Source organism: Microcaecilia unicolor, chromosome 6 (genome assembly GCF_901765095.1).
Source record: "Microcaecilia unicolor chromosome 6, aMicUni1.1, whole genome shotgun sequence".
Lineage (NCBI taxonomy): Eukaryota > Metazoa > Chordata > Amphibia > Gymnophiona > Siphonopidae > Microcaecilia > Microcaecilia unicolor.
Window position 1 is genome coordinate 170738436 of NC_044036.1, and position 21356 is coordinate 170759791.

Sequence of the window (21356 nt, forward strand, 5' to 3'; positions counted from 1 at the left end):
GAATAGTACGATTGAATATCTCCTCTAACTGCACAAATGGAAACCAGTTATTTTGTGGGTGATCTGGTGGTTGAATTGGAGCAGAGTCTTTCCTTAATAGGTTAACTGCTGATAGTCAACTCTTAACTAGCTAACTGGCCAAACAAGACCTCATTAATGCCAGTCCTCTCGTTGACTGGGTTCACTTAACTGGTTTAAAGCTGTGTATCGGCTGTGGAGGAGTGGCCTAGTGGTTAGAGCACCGGTCTTGCAATCCAGAGGTGGCCGGTTCAGATCCCACTGCTGCTCCTTGTGATCTTGGGCAAGTCACTTAACCCCTCCATTGCCCTCCTGGGACAGAGAAATATCCAGTGTACCTGAATATAACTCATCTTGAGCTACTACTGAAAAAGGTGTGAGCAAAATCTAAATAAATAAGTACCAGCCACACATATCTGGATATTAAACACTAAGGCCTGGACATCAATTGGTACTGAATATCTGGGCATAAAGCCGACCGCCACTGGCTGAGTTATTAAAGGGTTGGCGCACGGCAATAGGCTTGCCATGCGCCAATCTGGAATTACCATAGGAGCCCAGCAGTAGTTCCCACCCCCAGTGCGCGCCATTTCTGGTGTTACAAAAATTATAGTGCCAGTGCTTACCCAGCGGTAATTGGGCAGTGCCACGTGCTGCCCAGTTACCGACAGGTTAACGCTGGAGCCCTTACCGCCACCTCAATGGGTGGCGGTAATTGCTCCCCCCTGAAATGGCCATGCGGCAAGTGGTTCACTTACTGCATGGCCATTTCTTGTCCTCAGAAAAAAATAACCTTTTACCCACTGCGGTAAAAGGGGGCCTCAGCACCTGTCAAAAACACAGGCTGACACTAGCGCAGGCCCGCTTTTACCACAGCTTAGTAAAAGGACCCCTTAGTAAACAGGTCCAGTTGATCTGCATGAAGATCAAATATACAGGTTTGTCCATATTGTTTGTTTATGAATACATGCAAATTTGCTAAACTGGCTTGTTTTATAAAATTAAAGGTAAAAATCCCCCCAGTAACCAGATTTAACATATGCGAATATTTACTGCAATTTACTAAGAACAAAACATTCAAGCAAATTAAAAGTGGTACAAAAAGACTAGCAATAAGCAAAGTTGCCAGAGATCTACAAAGATCCCAATCATCAACTCATCAGAGTCAGTGCTGGGTCAGACTTAGGTTTTACTCACCCTCTCAAGAAAAAAGCATTCTGGGATTTCATCCAGCTTTCTGGCAGCCTAGAACCTGAGGAAATATCGAGCCAGTCTGGTTTTTGGTGGATTTTCACAATGAAGTAAGAATGAGAGAAATTTGCATTCAATGAAGGCAATATATGCAAATCTATCTCATGTATATTCATTGTCAATATCCTAAAAGCCAGTCTGGCTGGGTATATCCCAAGGGCTGGATTTTATTTATTTTATTTCATCAGATTTCATATTTTGCTCTTTGCAGTAAATATCAGACCACCCAACTCCCAACACGGAAGCAAAGGATAAAATTTGAGGTACATTTAGAAATGAGATGAGTTTTCAATCTTTACTTAACTGCACCCCAAAATACTCAAAACTACTTACATCATTTCATTTCTGAGAAATCAGATTCATAATATTCTGACTCACTCAGCACAATTTTAACTATGTCTTTCACCACAGAACCTCTGTTTTGTAATTGTATAACGTGTTCGATGGCATACCATTGCAAACCCAACGTCTGCTTTCTTAAGAGCTGGTCCATCATTGGTTCCATCTCCAGTCACCGCCACTACTTGCCTCTGGTCCACCTGTGTGCTGTCAATTATACCTGCAAAGTAGCAAAGTTGGAGGTCTTTACTTGGCAAGGCACACTTTCTGGACCTACATTTTATTTCTTTGCATATAAATAAAATATTGCATTAGTCTTATTGCTTTATGAGGGTAATTTTGTAAGACGGCACCTAAGTTGAGACCAAGAAGGCACCAACTTAGGCACTTTTTTATAAAGACACGTAAAGGCAATTCTAGAACCGTGCATGTGTAATTATGAGCACCATGCAGCGGCGTACCAAGGGTGGGGCGGTGGGGGCGGTCCGCCCTGGGTGCACACTGCTGGAGGGGTGCAGAGAGCTGCCGTGTGCCTGTTGGCTCTGCTGGTTCCCTGCTCTCTCTGCCCCGGAACAGGTTACTTCCTGTTCCGGGGCAGAGGAAGCAGGGAGCCAGCAGAGCCGAGAGCCTTGCGGCTGCTCCAAGCAACCAAGAATGCACCGGGGGGGGGGGGGGGGGGGGTCATTGCACCAGGGGGTGAGCATTGACGATCCGCCCCAGGTGGCAGTCAACCTAGAATCGTCACTGGCACCATGCAAGATAAATTACTTGTTTATGTGCACTACATGCATAACCTCTGTTCCCTCTATACTGGGGTTGTCCAACCTTGATCCTTGAGGGCTATAATCCAGTTATGTTTTCATGATTTCCCCATGGACTGCCTCCATTATATGCAAATAGATGTCATACATATTCGCTGAAAAGTCTAAAGGCCGATCAGATGCTGTGACAAAAAAAATTATATCATTTTTTACCCTCCACCCCCCCCAAAAAAAATGTTTGTAAATTATGTGTTATATGTTCAGCTCAAGGTGCCCTAAACAGAGAGCCACCAACCATCCCATCATCGCACATATTAAAAAAAGTCCACTGCTTATGATGTAGATTGCAGACGGTAAAAGTCTCTATGTCGTCAAAGACAATTATTCAAAGTTCCCAAATTATCCTAAACAATTATGTTGAAAATTCAAATACAAACTTATCTTATGATGATCTATAGAAATCTATATGATATATGTGCCTTGCATTCAAAAGTTTATAGCATCCAGAACAATAGGTTGGTTTCTGTAGCTCTCCTGTGTTTTTAAAAACCATTGTTGAACAACTCCCTTATCTCCAACACAAGCTGTGTTTCACAAAAAAAGCTTCCTCAGGGAGATAAATCTTGCCTCCATAGTGGCACCGCAGCAATTGAAGCAGAGATTTCATTGGGGAAATCCTGAAAACCCAACCTGGAAAGGGCCGAGGTTTGACACCCCTGCTCTAAGCTGAGCGGGAGTCCTCCAATTGCATTGCTGTCAGTAAGTGGTGGTGTTGCAAGATTATGTTTTCAATTATTAGGAACAGGAAGGTTCCCTGAAATCCTGCAGAGCTTGTCTGTTCCTCACTGTTGAAAATGTGATAGAAACAGCAGTGACGTAGGAGACGGGAGGAGCCTGCGAGCCAGCAGCCAATGCCTCAAGGCTGCCTAGACAGTGTCTGCCGGTGCCGCGCTTTTTTTTTTTTTTTTAAACATTTTTCGTCTTCCTTAGCGCCGTTAGCGCTTCTTCTTTTTGTAGCGCCGGCCCTGCTGCTCAACAGGAAAAGCAGCAGTGGCCGGCAATGGGTGCTGGGGCGGGCACTGGGCGGGCCTGGGCCGAAATTGGGTGGGCCTGGGCCCAGCCAGGCCCACCCGTAGCTACGCCCCTGTTTTGAACAGGTAAGTTTTTAGTGATTTCCGGAAGATTTCTTTATTAATTATTTTATAACATCCATAAATGAACGTAATAATCAGAAATTTCTGAGAATTAACCAATCAGATAAGAAAAACAAATATATAAAGAAGATTAGGTGGTTATACACGTTGTTTTCATGGCTTTTGACATACTGCCAATCGCAAAGGCATCAAAGTGGTTTATACATCAGAGAAACATCTGAGAATATTCACATAAACATGAATTGTACTGCAGATTAAAACAATGTAAAACAATATTTTAAGGGGTAAAAATGAACAGAGCAACAAAAATTAACATATGACAAATAGTAAATACAGGTCACAAAAGGAATGGTAAAAAAATAATAAAAATGTTTAAAAACTACAGTTAATGATAGGTCGGGAATGTCTGCTGGTATAACCATGTCTTAAGAGTAGTTTTATATGTATGTGCACCAAGTTCACATTTATGCTTCCTACTTGTGAACTGCACCCACGTTCCATCCAGACTGTGAATTGTGGTGTAGAATGGGTAAAAATGAATCGATTTTTCACTCCTTCAAAAAAGTACAAAGACCAGGGGATGCTCAAAGAAATTACAAGAAAAAACTTTTAAAATATATAGTAGGAAATATTTTTTCACTCAAAGTATAGTTAAGCTCTGGAACCCGCTGCTGGAGGATGTGATAACAGCGGTTAGTATATCTGGGTTTAAAAAAGGTTTGGACAAGTACCTGGAGGAAAAGTCCATAGTCTGCTATTGAGACAGACTTGGGGAAGCTACTGCTTACCCCAGGATTGGCAGCATGGAATGATGCTACTACTTGAGATTCTGAATGGAATCTTACTATTCTTTGGGGTTCTACATGGAATGTTGCTACCAATTGGGTTTCTGCCAGGTACTTGTGACCTGGATTGGCCACTGTTGGAAACAGGATGCTGGGCTTAATGGACCTTTTGTCTGTCCCAGTATGGCAATACTTATGTACTTATGTAATTATGCTACTATCTGAGATTCTGAATGGAATGTTGCTGCTATTCTGAATGGAACGTTGCTACTATTTGAGATTCTGAATGGAATCTTGCTACTCTTTGGGGTTCTAAATGGAATGTTGCTACCAATTGGGTTTCTGTCAGGTACTTGTGACCTGGCTTGGTCACTATTGGAAACAGGATACTGGGCTAGATGGACCATTGGTCTGACCAAGTATGGCTATTCGTATGTTCCCATGTGCTCTCAGCAATTCCTACAATAAGAGTAAGTGCATTCATGCCATTGTACATACTTTTACACCTAGTGCTATTTTATAGCACAATTTAATGTGCACATGTTACCACATACACAGAAAAATGACTTTATAAAAATACCCCCCCCCCCCCCCCCCCCCACACACACACACACACTTGGGAGCAATTCTGTAAATTGGCATCTCCATTTAGGTACACCAATGCTGATTGCTGGACACTAACCCTCTGATATTCAGCCAGTGGAAGGCAGTATGGCATTGAATTTCCAGTTTTGTCCATGGCAACTTAACCAGTTAAGCCAACATTCAGCACTAACTGGTTAAGTGCTTAGCATTTAAAGATAGGCCTGTCTTAAACTGCTAAACTTAGCCATTTATCACTGAATATTCACCCTTAACCAGTTATGTTGTATGATATTCAGTGGAGATAACCGGCTATCTTGCATTGAATATCAGCAGTTAGCTGGCTAAGCGCTATTAAACTAGCCAGGAGCCGTTCCTGGCCAGTTAAATAGCACTGAATATTGGGCCCTAATTCTATAGTGGCACCTGTACATCAAGATGCAATTATAGAATACTGGCATAAGTCACAATGGGTGTGGCTAATTTTAGGCACAACCATTTATACCATATCAAAGGCAGGTGTCAACAGACTTACTTACATACACCAAGTGGTGCACGTCATTGATAGTATTCTTTAAGTTACGTGCAACATTTGAAAACACGCCCATGGCCCACCCATGCTCCATCTATGTATATGCCCCCCCCCCCTGAAGTTACGTACTATAGTATTTACGTGTTTCTTTATAGAACAGTACCTGGTGAACATATGACCATAGCTGCCAATCACACAGCACAACAACAACAAAAATTTTCGTGTGCTACTGGGCAAAAAACGTTTGTCCTATACTAAATTCAGTGTGCGTATTCCAAATCCAAAGTCAGAATTGTTGTAACACATCAGGAAATTTTGTTATGCATAAGTTTGCCCAAATGAATTAAGCACTTGGAAAGCATTGAATAATTTTTTTACAGAACGAGTTTTACTCCAACAATTACCTACATAAGTACATAAGTAATGCCACACTGGGAAAAGACCAAGAGTCCATCGAGGCCAGCATCCTGTCCATGACAGCGGCCAATCCAGGCCAAGGGCATCTGGCAACCTACCTGATCTATATCAAAATTTTCGTAGTAAACAGTATATGAAAATGTAATGGAATAACAAAATTTTTAAAAAGTCTCGTATTCCAGTTTAAAAGTCTTACTTCAGCAAGGCCCAGTACTGTTAAAAGTGCTTCAGGCATCTGCTTTTGCATTTGTGACCGGTCATATTTTCCCGTTGCAAAAACCAGCAGTAGTTCCCCATCATGTTGGGATTCCAGCAGCCTTGATATCTGTTCTCCATTGTAGAAATGTCTTTATGGAACCTCTCTCCAATATATAATGCATTAATATTATAAGTGAATAGGCTTTGCATGTATAACTTAAAATCTAGATGTGTCAGGCAAATTTGGAGTTCATATTTGGAATTGGCAGGTTCAATTTAGTATAAATCACATGTTTTTCTCTCAGTAGCAAAATCATTGTTGCGTTGTGTCATTGGCACAAATAACATGTGTAAGTAGTGCGAATGTCTAGTCACCAATTTAGAGACATACTTCCTATGGGACCCTTTTACTAAGCTGCGCTAAAATGTGGCCTGCACTATGACTACCATGTGGGTTTCCCACGTGCTGAGGTCACTTTTAGTGCAGCTGAAAATGGCCACATTTTCTATTTCCTCAATTAATGGCCACGTGCTAATTTATCAATTAGTATGGGAGCCCTTACTGAAACCTATTTTCTAGGCGAAAAGGGCTCCTGCACGAACCATTCACTAATCGGTTAGTATGCAGCCAGGTAGCTGTGCTAATTGATCAGCGCTGGGCAAGCCTATTCTCTACCCCCCCCCCCCCCCCCCCCCCAGCGCTAGAAAATAAAAAAGTATTTTTTTTAGTGCATGCAGATGCAAAAACTACCACGGGATGCCTAAGCGTGCCCCATGGTAGGAGATTTAAATCTGTTGTAGGCAACCATTAGTGCTTACTGTGGATTAGTAACAGGGCCCCTGTATGTGCTATTTCTGTGCTTCCTAAAAGAACTTGAAGGAAGTGCAACAGTGAAAGGATGTCTGTAACTTAGACCTGGACGTGATACAGTATATCTAACTCTTTATTACATGCATCCTCACAGCCAAGGGCATCAACCAACAGTCAGTATCATGCTGAGGAAACTATTACCTTTATCTTATTTGGCAGAAGACACTTTCCATGTACCATTAGATTCCCAGCAGCACGTTCAGTATCTCATGTTGCACAGTTAGTGAAAAGTATGTACAGTTATTCGGAGCCTGTGTGCTTTTCTTGGTGTGTCATTACATTGGCTGGTGAGCTTAAATGTAAAATGGACTCGTTCTTTATGCAGGCTGATGAGATCTCTGATATATATATAATTGTCTATGTATTATTGTATGTACTTTGATTATTCTTGTTTTTTTGTGCTCCGCTTAGAGTTTGAGATAATGCGGAATATAAATGCTTTTAAATAAATAAATAAATTGTAGCTAAGGTGTTGGCAACCCTCCACCTGCTTGCAAGGGTGCCATAAAATTCCAATCAAAAACTGCTCATATTCAAAGATTACACTGGCTTACACTGCTTTAAGGAGGCACCGGACTAAACCTGTCTCCACTCTGCATCAGTAGCATGCTTACAGTAACATAGCCAGGAACTTTATACAGGAGGTGTGTCTCCCTCCGCTCCCCCTGCAATGCCACACCCCCCATTCCCCCCCTGCCGTTGCCACCCCCACCTTAAAATCCTCTTGGCATCTTCACCTGGCAGTGACACTCATAGGCTGTCTGCTGCCTGCGATCTGCTCCGGGATTTCCTGAACCGTCCCAGCACAGAGCAGGCCACAGGTAGCCTATGAGTGCCACTACCTTCAGGGTGAAGACCCTCAGAGGATTTTAAGGAGGGGATGGTCTGATAGGGGGTGCATACGCCACAATGTACCTACCCTAAAAATGCCACTACATGCTTAGCCCTCTGCAAGCTGGTCCCCACTTTCAACAGCTTGGATCCCATAGGGTGGCAGGGGCAGTACTGGGCCAAACTGGGCAGGAACAAGAGATACAGACTAGGCTGAGATTTCTGAAAACCACATCCTGATGCACTTTGCTATCTAAAGCACTGATTTCAAAGGGTAGAATCAAGGACTACATTCTAATACCACTAGGCACTGGGATGTAAGTTTAACACATTACTGGCTAAAAACACTTTGTCCTGGAACTGAGTAATTTGGTAACTCTGCAAGAGGTGCAGTTTCAAAGTTGGCATGTCGGCCTTTTTTGGTGCTTCCTTTAAGAAGCAGTCTTTAATCCTATACAGATCAAGAAGGAATATGGACAACCAGAGAAAATGTGAAAAAGGTGGGAAGTTATCAATACAGGTTACTGTTTATATGTGTTATTTTACTTTTCACCCCAGTTATTAGTAACTAGGTCTCATTGCATAAGATGGTACCTATGCAAAGATGTAGCACAACAGCAAAGATGACTCAAGAATAAGCAGACAATACTTCAGATGGTCTAAAAGTTTACTGTGGAACAAATGAGACTCGACACTGCTGTGTTTCGTCCGACAAGGCCTGCATCAGGAGTCTCTTGGATTGTACTGAATCGTCCACTTGAAATAATATCTGTAGTCAGTATGAAAAAGCAACAAACAAAGCGCACCGTGTGCCAAAACAATCAAAGGTATCTGACAAGCAACTAGCGAAGCGCACTGCATGCCAAGGCAGTCACAAGCTCACACAAACTTCTGAACTCTGAGTAAAAGCTCGTTCTTTTTTAGGCTTTTAGCAGTTGTACATAGACACTTCAAGTTGTGCTTTTTATCCTTGCATCTATAGGCTGCTTTTGAAGTTGATAGGGATAATTTGCATTCTTTACTCTGTTCTCCCATTAAACACTCCTGGCTTTCTTTCACCTTTATTCAAACCTATCGAGATTCCCTAAAAATCCTGTTTCAATAGTGATCTTCAAGGATACTCCACACTGAACTATGCACTCCTGGGTGACTGTTGCCCCCCCCCCCCCCAACACACACATTTTAGTTTAAATGTTGCTCTACCTCCTTTTTAAATGTTAGCACCAGCAGCCTGGTACCATCTCGGTTAAGATGGAGCCCGTCCTTTCAGAACAGGCTCCCCCCTTTCCTAGAATGTTACCCAGTTCCTAACAAATCTAAATCCCTTATCCTTATGCCATCATCTCAATCACGCATTGAGACTTCGGAGTTCTGCCTGTCTCTTGGGTCCTGAGCATGGAATGGAGAGCATGTCTGAGAATGCTACTCCGGAGGATCTGGATTTCATCTTTCTACCTAAGAGCCTAAATTTGTCTTCCAGAACCTCCCTCCCACAGTTTCCTATGTCATTGGTACTCACATGTAACAAGACAGTTGGCTCCTCCCTAGCACTATCTAAAATCCTATTTAGGTGATATATGAGGTCCTTGATAGGATAGTGCTGGGGTGTTGTAATGTCATAATGCCTCATTCCACCAACGCCTAAGAGCCAACATCATCAGCTATACCACAATAACAATATAAAAATATTCTTACTGACCGCTAAACTCCCCTTTTCAGGGTTCAGTGGCTTGACTGCTGTATACTTGTCTAACCTTTATTACATATAGCAGTGATTATGATTTTCTAGCGATATATCTTCTTTTCTTTAATTAAGGGGGAAGTTATCAAGGTAAGCTACTGTTAAGACATGCTATATTACTGTTATTACCAGTTATTAGTAACCAGGTCTCATTGCAGAAAATGGGACCTGTGCTGGTAAAACAAGTTAATGGTAAAATAATACGTCTTAAAAAAAAACAACCCTCTTTTTATTGACGAGTGAAACACAACATATCACTGAATACAACAAGGTTGTATTGGGACTTTTGTTTTCCTGTCTACTAATTCATTGTATCTTTTGCTATATAACATGTCTCTTAACAATAGCCCACACTGATAACTTCCCTCCTTAGTGTGAAGAGTTTCAGTTTCTGGTAATCAAAGCTGATATTGTGATTCATAAAACCTCTTTCCACCAATGCCTAAGAGCCAGCCTCATCAGTGATGTCATTTTGGTTTGATTCCCCTATACTGAGTTCAGTTTTACTACATATAGCAGTGATTTCAATTTCTAGAGACTTTTCTTTTTTCTTTAACAAGGGAAGTTATTGAGGTGGGCTACCATTAAGACATGTTATTTTGCTTATTGGCCCTAGTTATTAGCAACTAGGTCTCTCTGCATAAAATGGGACCTATGCTAAAATAGCACAAGTTAGTGGTAAAATAACTCATCATAAAGGTAGCCAACATCGATAACTATGCCCCCAAATGGTCAGGGGACTGTAGGAGATGTGGAGGGGCATAATCGAAAGTCGCAGGTGAAATAGATTGCTTGCTTGCTTGCAATCTATTTTGGCGGCCCAACAGCTGGCCGGAACCGTATTATCGAAAAAGATGGTCAGCCATCTTTTTTCGATAATACGGTTTAGCCCGGCCAAATGCCAGAGTTCGCCGGGGTTGAGATCGCCGGTTTTGTTTTTCAGCGATAATGGAAAAAAATGCCGGCCATCTCAAACCTGGCGAAATCCAAGGCATTTGGTCATGGGAGGAGCCAGCATTTGCAGTGCACTGGTCCCCCTGACATGTCAGGACAGCAACCGGGCACCCTAGGGGGCACTTCTAAAAATGTTTTAAAAATACACAAATAGCTCCCAGGTGCATAGCTCCTTTACCTTGGGTGCTGAGCCCCCCAAATCCCCCCCCCAAACCCACTCCCCAAAACTCTACACCATTACCATAGCCCTTTTGGGTGAAGGGGGGCACCTACATGTGGGTACAGTGGGTTTTTGGGGGGGTTTGGAGGGCTCAACTCTTAGCACCACAACGATTTGTCTCTACCTTTCGGGCACCCTTGAGTTTGAAGAAAAGCAACTCCTGCTCATCAGGGACATCCTTATTTTTGATTTTTGAGTGAAGGACGTCCATAAAGGACGTCCTTGGCATACGCAGAGCAGCCAGCATAATGCTTGGCTGCTATGCGCATGCTCAGCTGGCCGACTGGCTTGGAAGGAAATCGCATGCAAATGTGCTAGCAGCGAGCAGCTCATTTGCATATGATTTCCTTGATGCATGCCCGTTTCTTACAGATTCACTAAGGAATCGGTAAGGGAAGGGCTTTAACGTTTTTGTTAGTGCATCTACCCACAGATATCAAAAGAGTGCTGTGAAAGCGACATGGACAGTGAGAGCTGAGCCAGTGACACAGAAAGTGAGAGACAGGTGGTGCGAGAGTGAGAGCTGTGAGAGAGATAAGCAAACACACACACATGCTTACCCTCCTGTTTACTAAGCTACGCTAGCGGCTGCCGTGCGCTAATGCCGACACAGCCCATTCCACTTTGAATGGGCTGTGTCGGCATTGCTGCACAGCTTAGTAAATAGGGAGACTAGTGTTGTAGGAGGTGGAAGGCCTCCAATTATTTAAAATACAGAATAAATTCCTCATATTTGGACAGGGAGAAATGGAGGTTTTTCTCTTTCCAAAAACAGAGGAAAGCTTGCTGGAATAGCAAGTCACTTCACTCTCTACCTCCCCCCTCTTGCCAAGTCAGGTGATTAAACCTGATTGCCCACAATATCTCTCTCATTGAGCAAGATCAGGCCTCTGGGAATACTACAGATGGAAGTCTTTCCCAGATCTTTTGTGTGGGGCTATTTCAAAGCAAATGAGATTGACTTTATCTTGTAACAGTGAGGGAAATAACACTTGCAGAAGACCAGGTAACACCTTATTTCCTTCTCTGCCTAGAACAATTCAAACACTATCTCCCTGATCCCTGGAGTCAATAGCAATAGTTCTATTGACAAGAGAAACCTAACACCTCTATGGCAACTGGAAGCAGTAGTTAACTTTTGTCTCCTCTTTTAGAATAGGGGAAATACTAATTAAAGGTTTTCTTGTGTGAGAAAGGCTGTAAAGATGAATAGAAGAGGTCCAAAACATTTGGACAACAGACCAAATGCATCTTCAAAAGGAAATATAAACAGATGCTATATATTTCTTTATTGTCAGGAGATCCTGACTGACTGTAAGGTGCTAACTAAGGGGGTGTGACAACCCCTCCCCTTGTGCTCCCTTTTGTCTTGTAAGGGAAAAGAAACCCTATATAATATTTCTCTGCCAGATAGGAGGTTGGGCAGTGTACATCTCTTTTGGCTCCCAAGCCAGGGAGGTTGAAAGAATGTCCTGCTCCCACTTTCACTGTAATTTCCATTTCTATATATGTTCTCATTTCTGTCATATTCTAGACTATTTCTATGACTATTTCTTATTATTTATCCTAAATCTCTGGATAAAGAATAAACTTGTGTTTTCCCCCAAAGGAAGCTTCCTTGGTTCTGTTCTTTGGTATTTGTTTTAAAGGCTTTAATCCACCTGTCAGAGTTTCTTAAGGTATAGTTGAGAGTGGCGGCAGGAACAGGCGCAAACACTAGTCATTTAGGAGTTTGTGTATTTTGACACTATTTCCTACCTACCTACCTTCCCTCCCTCTCCCTGCGCTGTTGATTTCTTGTTCCCTTCCCTTTCATCCCTTTCTGGTCCCCTCTTTTCTCCTTTGGCAATCTCTATTTTGCTGCGAGTGATTTGATATGTTTGCTTTACACTCTTTCCTATCAAATTGTGTAGTTCCTTTCTACGCTCTTATTTGTATGTTTTTTATTGGATTGTAAACCACCCAGTTCTGCGAGTCAGCTTGGGCAGAATAGCAAGTTTGAATAAACTATAACATACACAGTTAGAGCTGTAGAGTTATGAAGGTGGGTCAATTTTAAATAAAGTGCATGAAGACGAGTGCATTAAAAGTCTTACAGTTCAGTAATCTGAGGGAGAAATCAAATTACTGGCACACAATTCACAAAGCACTAGAAAATTTCTCTTTGTGAGCTGAGTGCTATGAAATATACAAGACCCTGTTTTTATTAATGAGATTTGCTTTTGATGAATTAGATTCTAGGCTTTTCTATCTGTGGCAGAATGCCCAGATTTCTTCATGTTATTGACTGTGTACTGTGATGCATTTTTCTGTAAGCACCTTTCGATCAACGCCAAAGCACCCTCTTGAGTTGTATTCTGCCAGACATGACTGAGCAGGAATTATGAGAACAAACTCAGGCAACCTCCAACGTCCATGTGCTAATATGCATCAGGAGGATGTAATATGAGATAACACTGAATACTAAAAGGTAGTAACATTAATCATGATTTTCTTAAAAAGGAAGAAAACAACCAGAACCATTTCTCCACATTTCCTTTTGTATGTAACACAGCCTATGAAGTCTGATAAGGACAGTTCATGAAAGTATAATTTATATAGTGCTCTAAGAAAGAATGAGTAGAATATGGCATGCACAGTGCCGACTGCAACCCTTTCCTTGGACGTGAATCACTTGTTTACTCTTTCCAAAAATACTAGGACTAGGGGGCATGCAATGAAGCTAGAAAGTAGCAAATTTAAAATGAATTGGAGAAAATAAACTCTGGAATTCATTGCCAGAGACTGTAGTAAAGGCGGTTAGCTTAGCAGGGTTTAAAAAATGTTTGGCTAGCTTCCTAAAGGAAAAGTCCATAGACCATTATTAAAATGGGGAAAATCCACTATTTATTCCTAGAATAAGCAGCATAAAATGTACTGTATTGTTTTGGGATCTTACTTGTGACCTGGATTGGGATGCTGGGCTTAATGGACCTTTGGTCTGTCCCAGTATGGCAATACTTATGTACTTATGTAATTATGCTACTATTTCAGATTCTGAATGGAATGTTGCTGCTATTCTGAATGGAACGTTGCTACTATTTGAGATTCTGAATAGAATCTTGCTACTCTTTGGGGTTCTAAATGGAATGCTGCTACCAATTAGGTTTCTGCCAGGTACTTGTGACCTGGATTGGCCACTGTTGGAAACAGGATGCTGGGCTAGATGGACCTTCAGTCTGTCCCAGTATGGCAATACTTATGCACTTTGAGAAATATAAATGTTTCACTTAAGCTCTGCCTCATGAATATAGAGTATTTTATTGTATAAATTCAAGCTGAATTTGGAACATTAGTATAACACGATTATTGATAGGACATACCCTTTAGAACTTTGTCCACTCTTTTATATGTTGTACCTTCTAGCATTTCTGAATGCATTCCGTTGAAGCCTTGCATGGGCAGCATAATGACGCAGACTGCATTCTTCACTGAGGTATTTATCCATATCTTGCAACTCCTAATGCTATTCTATCTTCGGCAAGGATGAAAAATTATTTATTTGTTTTAATTAGAGAACGGACCTAGTGAATTTTACTGATACTTCTGCACCACCCTGTCTATATATTAGCTTAACAATGGATTCTGATATGGCTATAGATATGAGTGCTACTGCCAAATAATTATGAATAACCCTGGTATATTCTTCTTCCTATCTTCAAAAAAGAAGACGTTTACTGATTTTGACTTTTTGGTGATGTCCTATGAATTAAAAATAAAACCAATATAAATGAAAGGCTAAAACAAAGCTTTCTCCTTTTTGGGGGATGTTATAAACTGTATGGTTTGGTGACTTGCAAGATCTCCTATGACCTGCTTCACAGGTATTTTTTAGCTTGAAGATGAGAAGAGCTCATATGTATCTTAAAATGAAACAGTGGCTCACATGTCTCACCCTATCAGGCAGCTTGTGTGATCAGATCCTCTCTGTATAGCATTACAGAGAATATTAGTCAGCAAGTGTATCTCCCGTTTCATTACAAGGAAACTCTGTTTCACCTGCAAGTCAGATCACAGGTATCAATAAATGAGACCTCGGGTTTCACTTCTCCGGAGCATAAATGAGTTGTCACTGGCAATGTCACCCTTAAGAAGATATTGTTTCTTTTAAGAGTGAAAGACAAATATGATTGTGTGTTTCTCAGCTTTGCCTACTAATGAACAGAGACTATAAAATAAAGAAAGAGGAAAACCACTGGTTCAAATAGTGCTAACTACAAACTATTGTGAGCAGGTCCACTGGGAGGGGTGGGGGCAGAAGGCAAGATTCCCTGGGCCTGGCCTCCAAGGAGGGCCCAGAACTGGCGATCAAAAGAGACTGCTCCGCCAGCAGCAGGTCCTTCATCCTGCTACGTCCTGCCTATGCAGAAACAGGAAGTTACTTCACAGGAAGTGGGACCTATAGCCGGCAGAGCATTCTCTCTCATTTGCTGCTGTGGGAGGGATTGGGGGCAGCAGTGGCACCAGTCGGGAGCAGCGGGGAGGGGCAGTAGTGGGGCACTGAAGATTGTTTTCCCCAGGCCCAGCTTTGTCTCTTGGTGACCCTGATTTTGAGATTAACTGCAAGAATAATGATTTTTTTTTTTTTGTATACTTTAAAGTACTGGAATTGGCTAGTTCTGGTGAATATATCTATACTACAAATCTGAATAAACATTGAATTCATTTTATTAATGCATTCTGTGCTTTTGTTGTTATATACGTGGTTCTTTGCTCTCTTAATAGTGGCATTTCCTTTCTTCGATGTCATATTTTATTGACACCACCTTGTGATGCACTCAGGAAAGGCGATATATGAAACTTTAAATAAACCATAACCCTCCTAGCTATGTTACCCTTAATGATTGTTCTTCATGCTGTCTGCCATGTGCATTCTTTCACCTCAAAATCTCCCTGATATATGACTATACTTCTATATTTTTTATTTATTTGTTACATTTCTACCCCACATGTTCCCACCTATTTGCAGGCTCAATGCGGCTTACATAGTACGTAAAGGCGTTCGCCAGTCGGTTGATAACAAATACAAAGTTGTATTGTGGTCAAATGAGGAGGTGTGTGTCAGGCACCGTGAAGGTCGTAGGGAATGAAGATTGTATATTGTCCAGTACGATCATTGGTTGTGCTGTGTTGCTGGACGTGGAGATTTACGTTGTATCCAAGGCCAAATTCATCTACAAATGGAAGCAATTCACAGGGTCTTTGTATATTTTGGACTGAACTGCAATATAACATCAAGACGCCAGCACACAGAATCAAAAAATGATGTTCAGGAATGCAGTAAGGATGAACCTGAGGTGGGGGGGGGGGGGGGGGGGGGGGGGGAGGAAAGCACTACAGCAAAATTCATTTCTGGGCCAGCCATGAAGATAACAGGATCTTCCATCTTCACCTCTCATAGCAAGGCAACCAGGAAGTGGAATATAAACCATGTTTCTCTCTCTAACAGCTGTCTCCACTCTGCATTAAGTAAAAAGATCATGCACCAGTTCTGTGCACCACAATGAGGGATTGATTTACATTGCTCTCACAGAAGTTTGATGCAGAGGAGAATCAGCTGGCAATGAATTGAATGAAGGGTACCTCAAGTCACAATCTTATTAGCAGAATTCTGTATAAATGTGAGAGTATGAGAGTAAGACTATGCAACAGCTATAGAAACAGTAATAAAAAGTTATTTTAAAATAATATCTCTTGTAAGCTTTACCCTAAGCAACTCCCCTCTCCTTTCCAGAAACCAAGAGGACACATGTGGAGTGCTGTGCTTCCAAAACAGCCTCTCACTATAATGAGTGCTTTCCAATCCAGCGTTCATTTATTTTCCATTTATTTATTTGTTTGTTTATTTGTGTTTGAAGCAAAAAGAGTAGAACAAACCACTCTAAATTAAGTCAAGGGCATAATATTTGCAACTTTGAACAGAATCTGCTAAGGAAAGAAACACCTCTTTCGGGAGTTATTTTGAACATTGAAAACTCTTTTTGAAGAATATCTGACGCAGCTTTGTGGGTAACATGCTGCATGTCGGCGAATGGTTTCTCAATCATACAGTGTTCAAGTTAAGTGCATTGTTTTACGTTTTCTATAAAATTATAAATAATACACAAAAAGCTTCAAAATATGTTTTTAAAAAATGTGGAATTAAAGATCTAATGGACCAATGAAGAGACAGGTGAGTCGAGAAGAATTCAATTCTTATGTAATGATGCACTCCTGAGGTCCAGTAAGTTATAATAAGTAGAATCAAGTGTTGCCTGCTGTATGCATATGCCTGATTGACTCTATTACCCTTCCCCTCTTTTCCCTAGTCCCTTGTAATTACTATCCTCCTTCCTATTCACCTTACTTTAATTCATTTGATTGTTTACCAGATTGGCAATTGCCTCTATGGACTGATGTTAGCCACATTGAGCCTGCCAACGAGTGGGAAAATGTAGGGTATAAATGTTATAAATAAATAAATATCTTGTTGTTGACTAACTCTGAATAATTTAAGTATACTTTAATAGGGCTAATCTGTTAACATTCAAAATGAAACGGAGCCTACGACAATGTATTTGAAAGGTTCCACACAATATACACGGTGCTCTGAGGATACATCTAGGACAAGCAGCTGCACATTGTTCATGCTCAAGAAAGCAGGGCCAATTTTCAAATCAGCATTAAATATCAAAAACTCCATTTGAATATCAGATTTAGGAGCCCTTTCACTAAGCGGCAGTAAGCAATAATGTGTGCTTACCATGTGGTATAAAGGCACAACTGCTGGACACACTAAGGCTCCGCGTGGTAGTTCTGAGATCGGTGCGCATTACTCATGCACTAAAATATAGATTACTAGTAAAAAAGGCCCGTTTCTGGAACGAATGAAACGGGCACTAGCAAGGTTTTCCTGGGAGTGTGTATGTTTGAGAGAGAGAGCCAGAGTGAATGTGCGGGTGTGTGACAGAGTGAGACTGTCTGTGTGACAGTGTGTGTGTGAGAATGAGAGTATGTGACAGGGCCCCCTTCCCCTGTTCCTAATGCCCCTCACCCCGTTCCCTCCCCTCCTTTTCCTCCTCCTTCCCACACTTTGGGTTCCTTAAGGCTTTCAAAAGTCTATGTACCCCCGTGGCCCTAACGCCCAGTATCCGGATACCTCACCGCTTTCCTCCTCACCCCTCCCCCAAGATGTAATACTTTCACGTCCTTCATTTTTAAAAAAAAGTGTCCTATCTACCCTGTGTACAAATGCCCGGCATTCAGATTGTGTTCCTCTCGTAAATGTTCATTTCTTTCATTCATTCAGAACTTGCCCCCCACCCCCTTGAACACTTTTGGTTCCTTCAGTCTTTTAAAACTCTCCTATGTACCCTATGTGCTAATGGCCAGCATTGAGATTGTTTTCCTGTCCCAAATTTGCATGTCTTTCAGTCATTCACAACTCCCCCCCCCCCCCCCCACTTCTGCAGTTTAACACTTTTGTTTCCTTCAGTCTTTAAAACTCTCCTATCTACTCAGTGTCCTAATGGCCAGCATTCAGATTGTTTTGCTTTGCCAAATTGTCTGTCACTGATGTCACTGAGGTCAGTGCGTGCGTGCCTAGCAGACCACTTCCGGCAGGCACGGTCCCAGGCACATCCTGTTGGAGGTGAGAATTATTATATAGGATATTTTTTAGTGTAGGGGTGTGTTTGGATGTCGAGAGTAGGCGTGCCTTCCGTCAATTGGGTAGCATGGGTACAACTACATACCGCCCGATTACCATTGGGTTAGCGCGTGAGCCCTTACCACCTAGTAAATAGGTGGCGGTAAGGGCTCATGCACTAATGACCATGTGCTAATTGTGAAATTACATGTGGTCATTGATGGGGAAATAGAAATTCTGGCCATTTTACAGCTGTGTTAGAAGAGGCCTCAGTTTGCGGGAAACCCCTGCAGTACCAATACTGCAGGCCATTTTTTGTAGCACAGTTTAGTAAAAGGATCCCTTAATATTAAATGGGGTGCCTAAGCACATACTTAAATATCTCGTGCAGTAACCTTTATCTGAATAAGACTCCTAACACATTGAAAATTAGCTCAGTATGCAAAATTATAATGATATAAAATGAATTTCCATAGGGATCGAGGTATGAATTGGAATGCCTAGGTCAAAACGTACACAATGTGCTAAGTATTTTACAAAAGGCTTGCTGAACACAGAGGGCATGATATTGAAAGGGTTTAACCTGGTAGGAGAAGCTCCTGCCCGGTTAAACTAAGATGCACTGACTGCCTGCCAATATTCAGTGGCAGGTAAGTACGTAGTGCCACCGAACATTGCCTCTGACTGTCTCAGCACTATTCAGTTAGTATCAGAGCGGTCCAGGGATAGCATCAGGGCAGAGCCAGTAGCTAACCAGGCAGCAGTGATATCCAACCAGCTATCCAGTTATTTGACCAACTAAAGTTAGGACAGTAAAAAGGCCATCCTAACTTTAGCTGGTTTGCTAACTGGATAAGTGAGCAGAAAATCAGCCAAAAGAGTTTCAAGGTTATTTCTTACTTAAGAGAAAATTATCAGAGCGGTATACAATTCATAAATAACTAGAAAGACAAAGGAAAAGAACTACAATATTTCAAAAATGAAAATAGAGAGAAACAAAGAGTCACACTGCTGTAGGTCAAACCAGACCCCACCATCAGGCCTCAAACAGACACATATGTCCCAAAAGCTTGGCAAAACAAGTGAGTCTTGAGTTTAGCCTTAAAATCATTCAGTGACTTTATTAGGCGGAGATACAATGCGAGGGCATTCCAGAGGATGGGACCTTGCACACTAAATATTTTCTTCCTTATAGTGGAAGAACGGGTGGCAGTAATGGAAGGAACCTGGAATTATCGACCCTGAGAGAAACAAAGTGTCTGTGAGGGATGGTATGGTTGCAAAAAACAGGATAGATAAAGTGGAGATGCATCTTAAAGACTAAAAGCAACATTCTATAAGTCACTCAGTATAAAACTGGAAACCAGTGTTTATCTTGCAAATAAGGAGTAATATGTTCAAAATGGCCTGCTCCTGTAAGTAAATGCAAGGACATTTTCTGCATGACCTGTAAGCTTTTTAACTCTCACTGGGTAACTCTACATAGTAAAGCATTACAGTAATCCAAGGTAGAGATTGTAAGCTCCTCTGAGCAGGGACCGTCCTTCTTTGTTGATTTGTACAGCGCTGCGTAACCCTAGTAGCGCTCTAGAAATGTTAAGTAGTAGTAGTAGTAGATTACCAAAGCATGCACAAGCACCCGAAGGGCAGAAATAGTAAATAACCAGAGAATTAAATAAGGTTTCCTCAGCTTAAAGAAACAACTCCTAACAATTTGAGAAATATAGTGGCTGAAAAACAACAAGCTATCTATAATCACCCCCAGTACCCATACCTTGCCAACCTGTGGTAAGATGTAACCCACTATTTGTAAAGGCTAAGATGAGGGAATGGCCAGAGTAGATCCAAAAAATACAATAGTACATTTGTCTGTGTTCAACTTGAGACCATGGGATACTATCCAATGAGTGATCTGATCCAGCTTCTGATTCAAAAGATTACAAGACTGTGTATCTTCTGGATTAAATGTGGCCAGAATCTGGACAACGTCTGCATAGGCAAAAATCATAAGGTTAAGTGTTTCCATGAAAGTTAACAAAGGAGCCAAAAAGACATTAAACAGCAAAGGTGCCAAGAGAGATCCCTGTGGGACACCACAAGGCACAGTATACACAGAGGAACATGTATTATTCATCTGGACAATATATAATCAGTCTGTAAGATAAGACTGCAACCATTTTAAGGTTGTACCTTGAACACCTGTAGTATGGAGTTGTCTTAGAAGGCAGGCATGATCCATGAGATCAAAGGCTACCGATAGGTCCAAAGAGATGAGAACAGCCATCTCCTTGAAGGCAGTTAGTCCTAGTAGAACTGTTTCTATGCTCTAACCCTTATGAAATCCTGTCTGATGAGGGTGAAAAGCCCTACATAAATCCAAATGATCCTCTAATTGCGGGTGAACAATCTGTTCTACCACTTTAGATAGAAAGAAATGTCAGCCATATAATTAACATGTATAATTTTGAAGTAATTTTATTTTGAATGACTACATATGTTTGTGCAATATGTAAGTGTAATTTATTATATATGTAAGTTTGTTATGCACATAGGACTTTTGTGAATTGTGGGCTACAAGAGCTTTTACAATAAACAATACTGGACGATAGTTCGTTACTTGATCTATGTCTTTAGAATGGTCTTTCAGCTTAGGAAAAACATAGGTCATCTAACAGCAAGCAGGACACTACCTTGAGTAAAAGAGGTAGCCACCATAGAATGAATATAACGCATCAAAGAAATTTGAAACAATTTTACCAACTGGAAGAGTAAAGGGTCATAGGGAGCTGTTTGTCAAGTGGATAAATGTGAGGATATAGTGCAAGAAATCCTCCTTGGGGTCAACAAATGTATCTAACATTTCTGATGTCTGGGTGTCTAAAGACAAAAATGACAAGGATTGTTGATTGAGTTTACCACCAAGGCCTGAACAAAATAAAAGAATATTAGAGTGAAAGTGTATAGCAGGTGAATCTGAGCTGGGCAAAGTGCATACAGCAGTATCTTGTTTAGGTGTTTCTGTCAGGGAGCGTAATA

The 21356-nt window shown here is 41.4% G+C and overlaps 1 protein-coding gene and 1 long non-coding RNA gene across 6 annotated transcripts in view; one reads left to right on the forward strand and one right to left on the reverse strand.

Annotated features, from left to right (window-relative positions):
* ATP2B2 (ATPase plasma membrane Ca2+ transporting 2) overlaps positions 1-21356 on the reverse strand; it is a 969683-nt gene that overhangs the window by 71436 nt on the left and 876891 nt on the right. For all 5 annotated transcript variants that reach the window (XM_030205270.1, XM_030205268.1, XM_030205272.1 and 2 more), the window contains one exon: positions 1722-1828. In XM_030205270.1, coding sequence (XP_030061130.1) covers positions 1722-1828 — 107 coding nt within the window. The remainder of the gene's footprint in view (positions 1-1721; positions 1829-21356) is intronic.
* On the forward strand, positions 250-8496 carry LOC115471588. Its single transcript, XR_003942372.1, has 3 exons — positions 250-260; positions 8224-8230; positions 8344-8496. It is a non-coding gene; the product is annotated as an uncharacterized LOC115471588 (long non-coding RNA).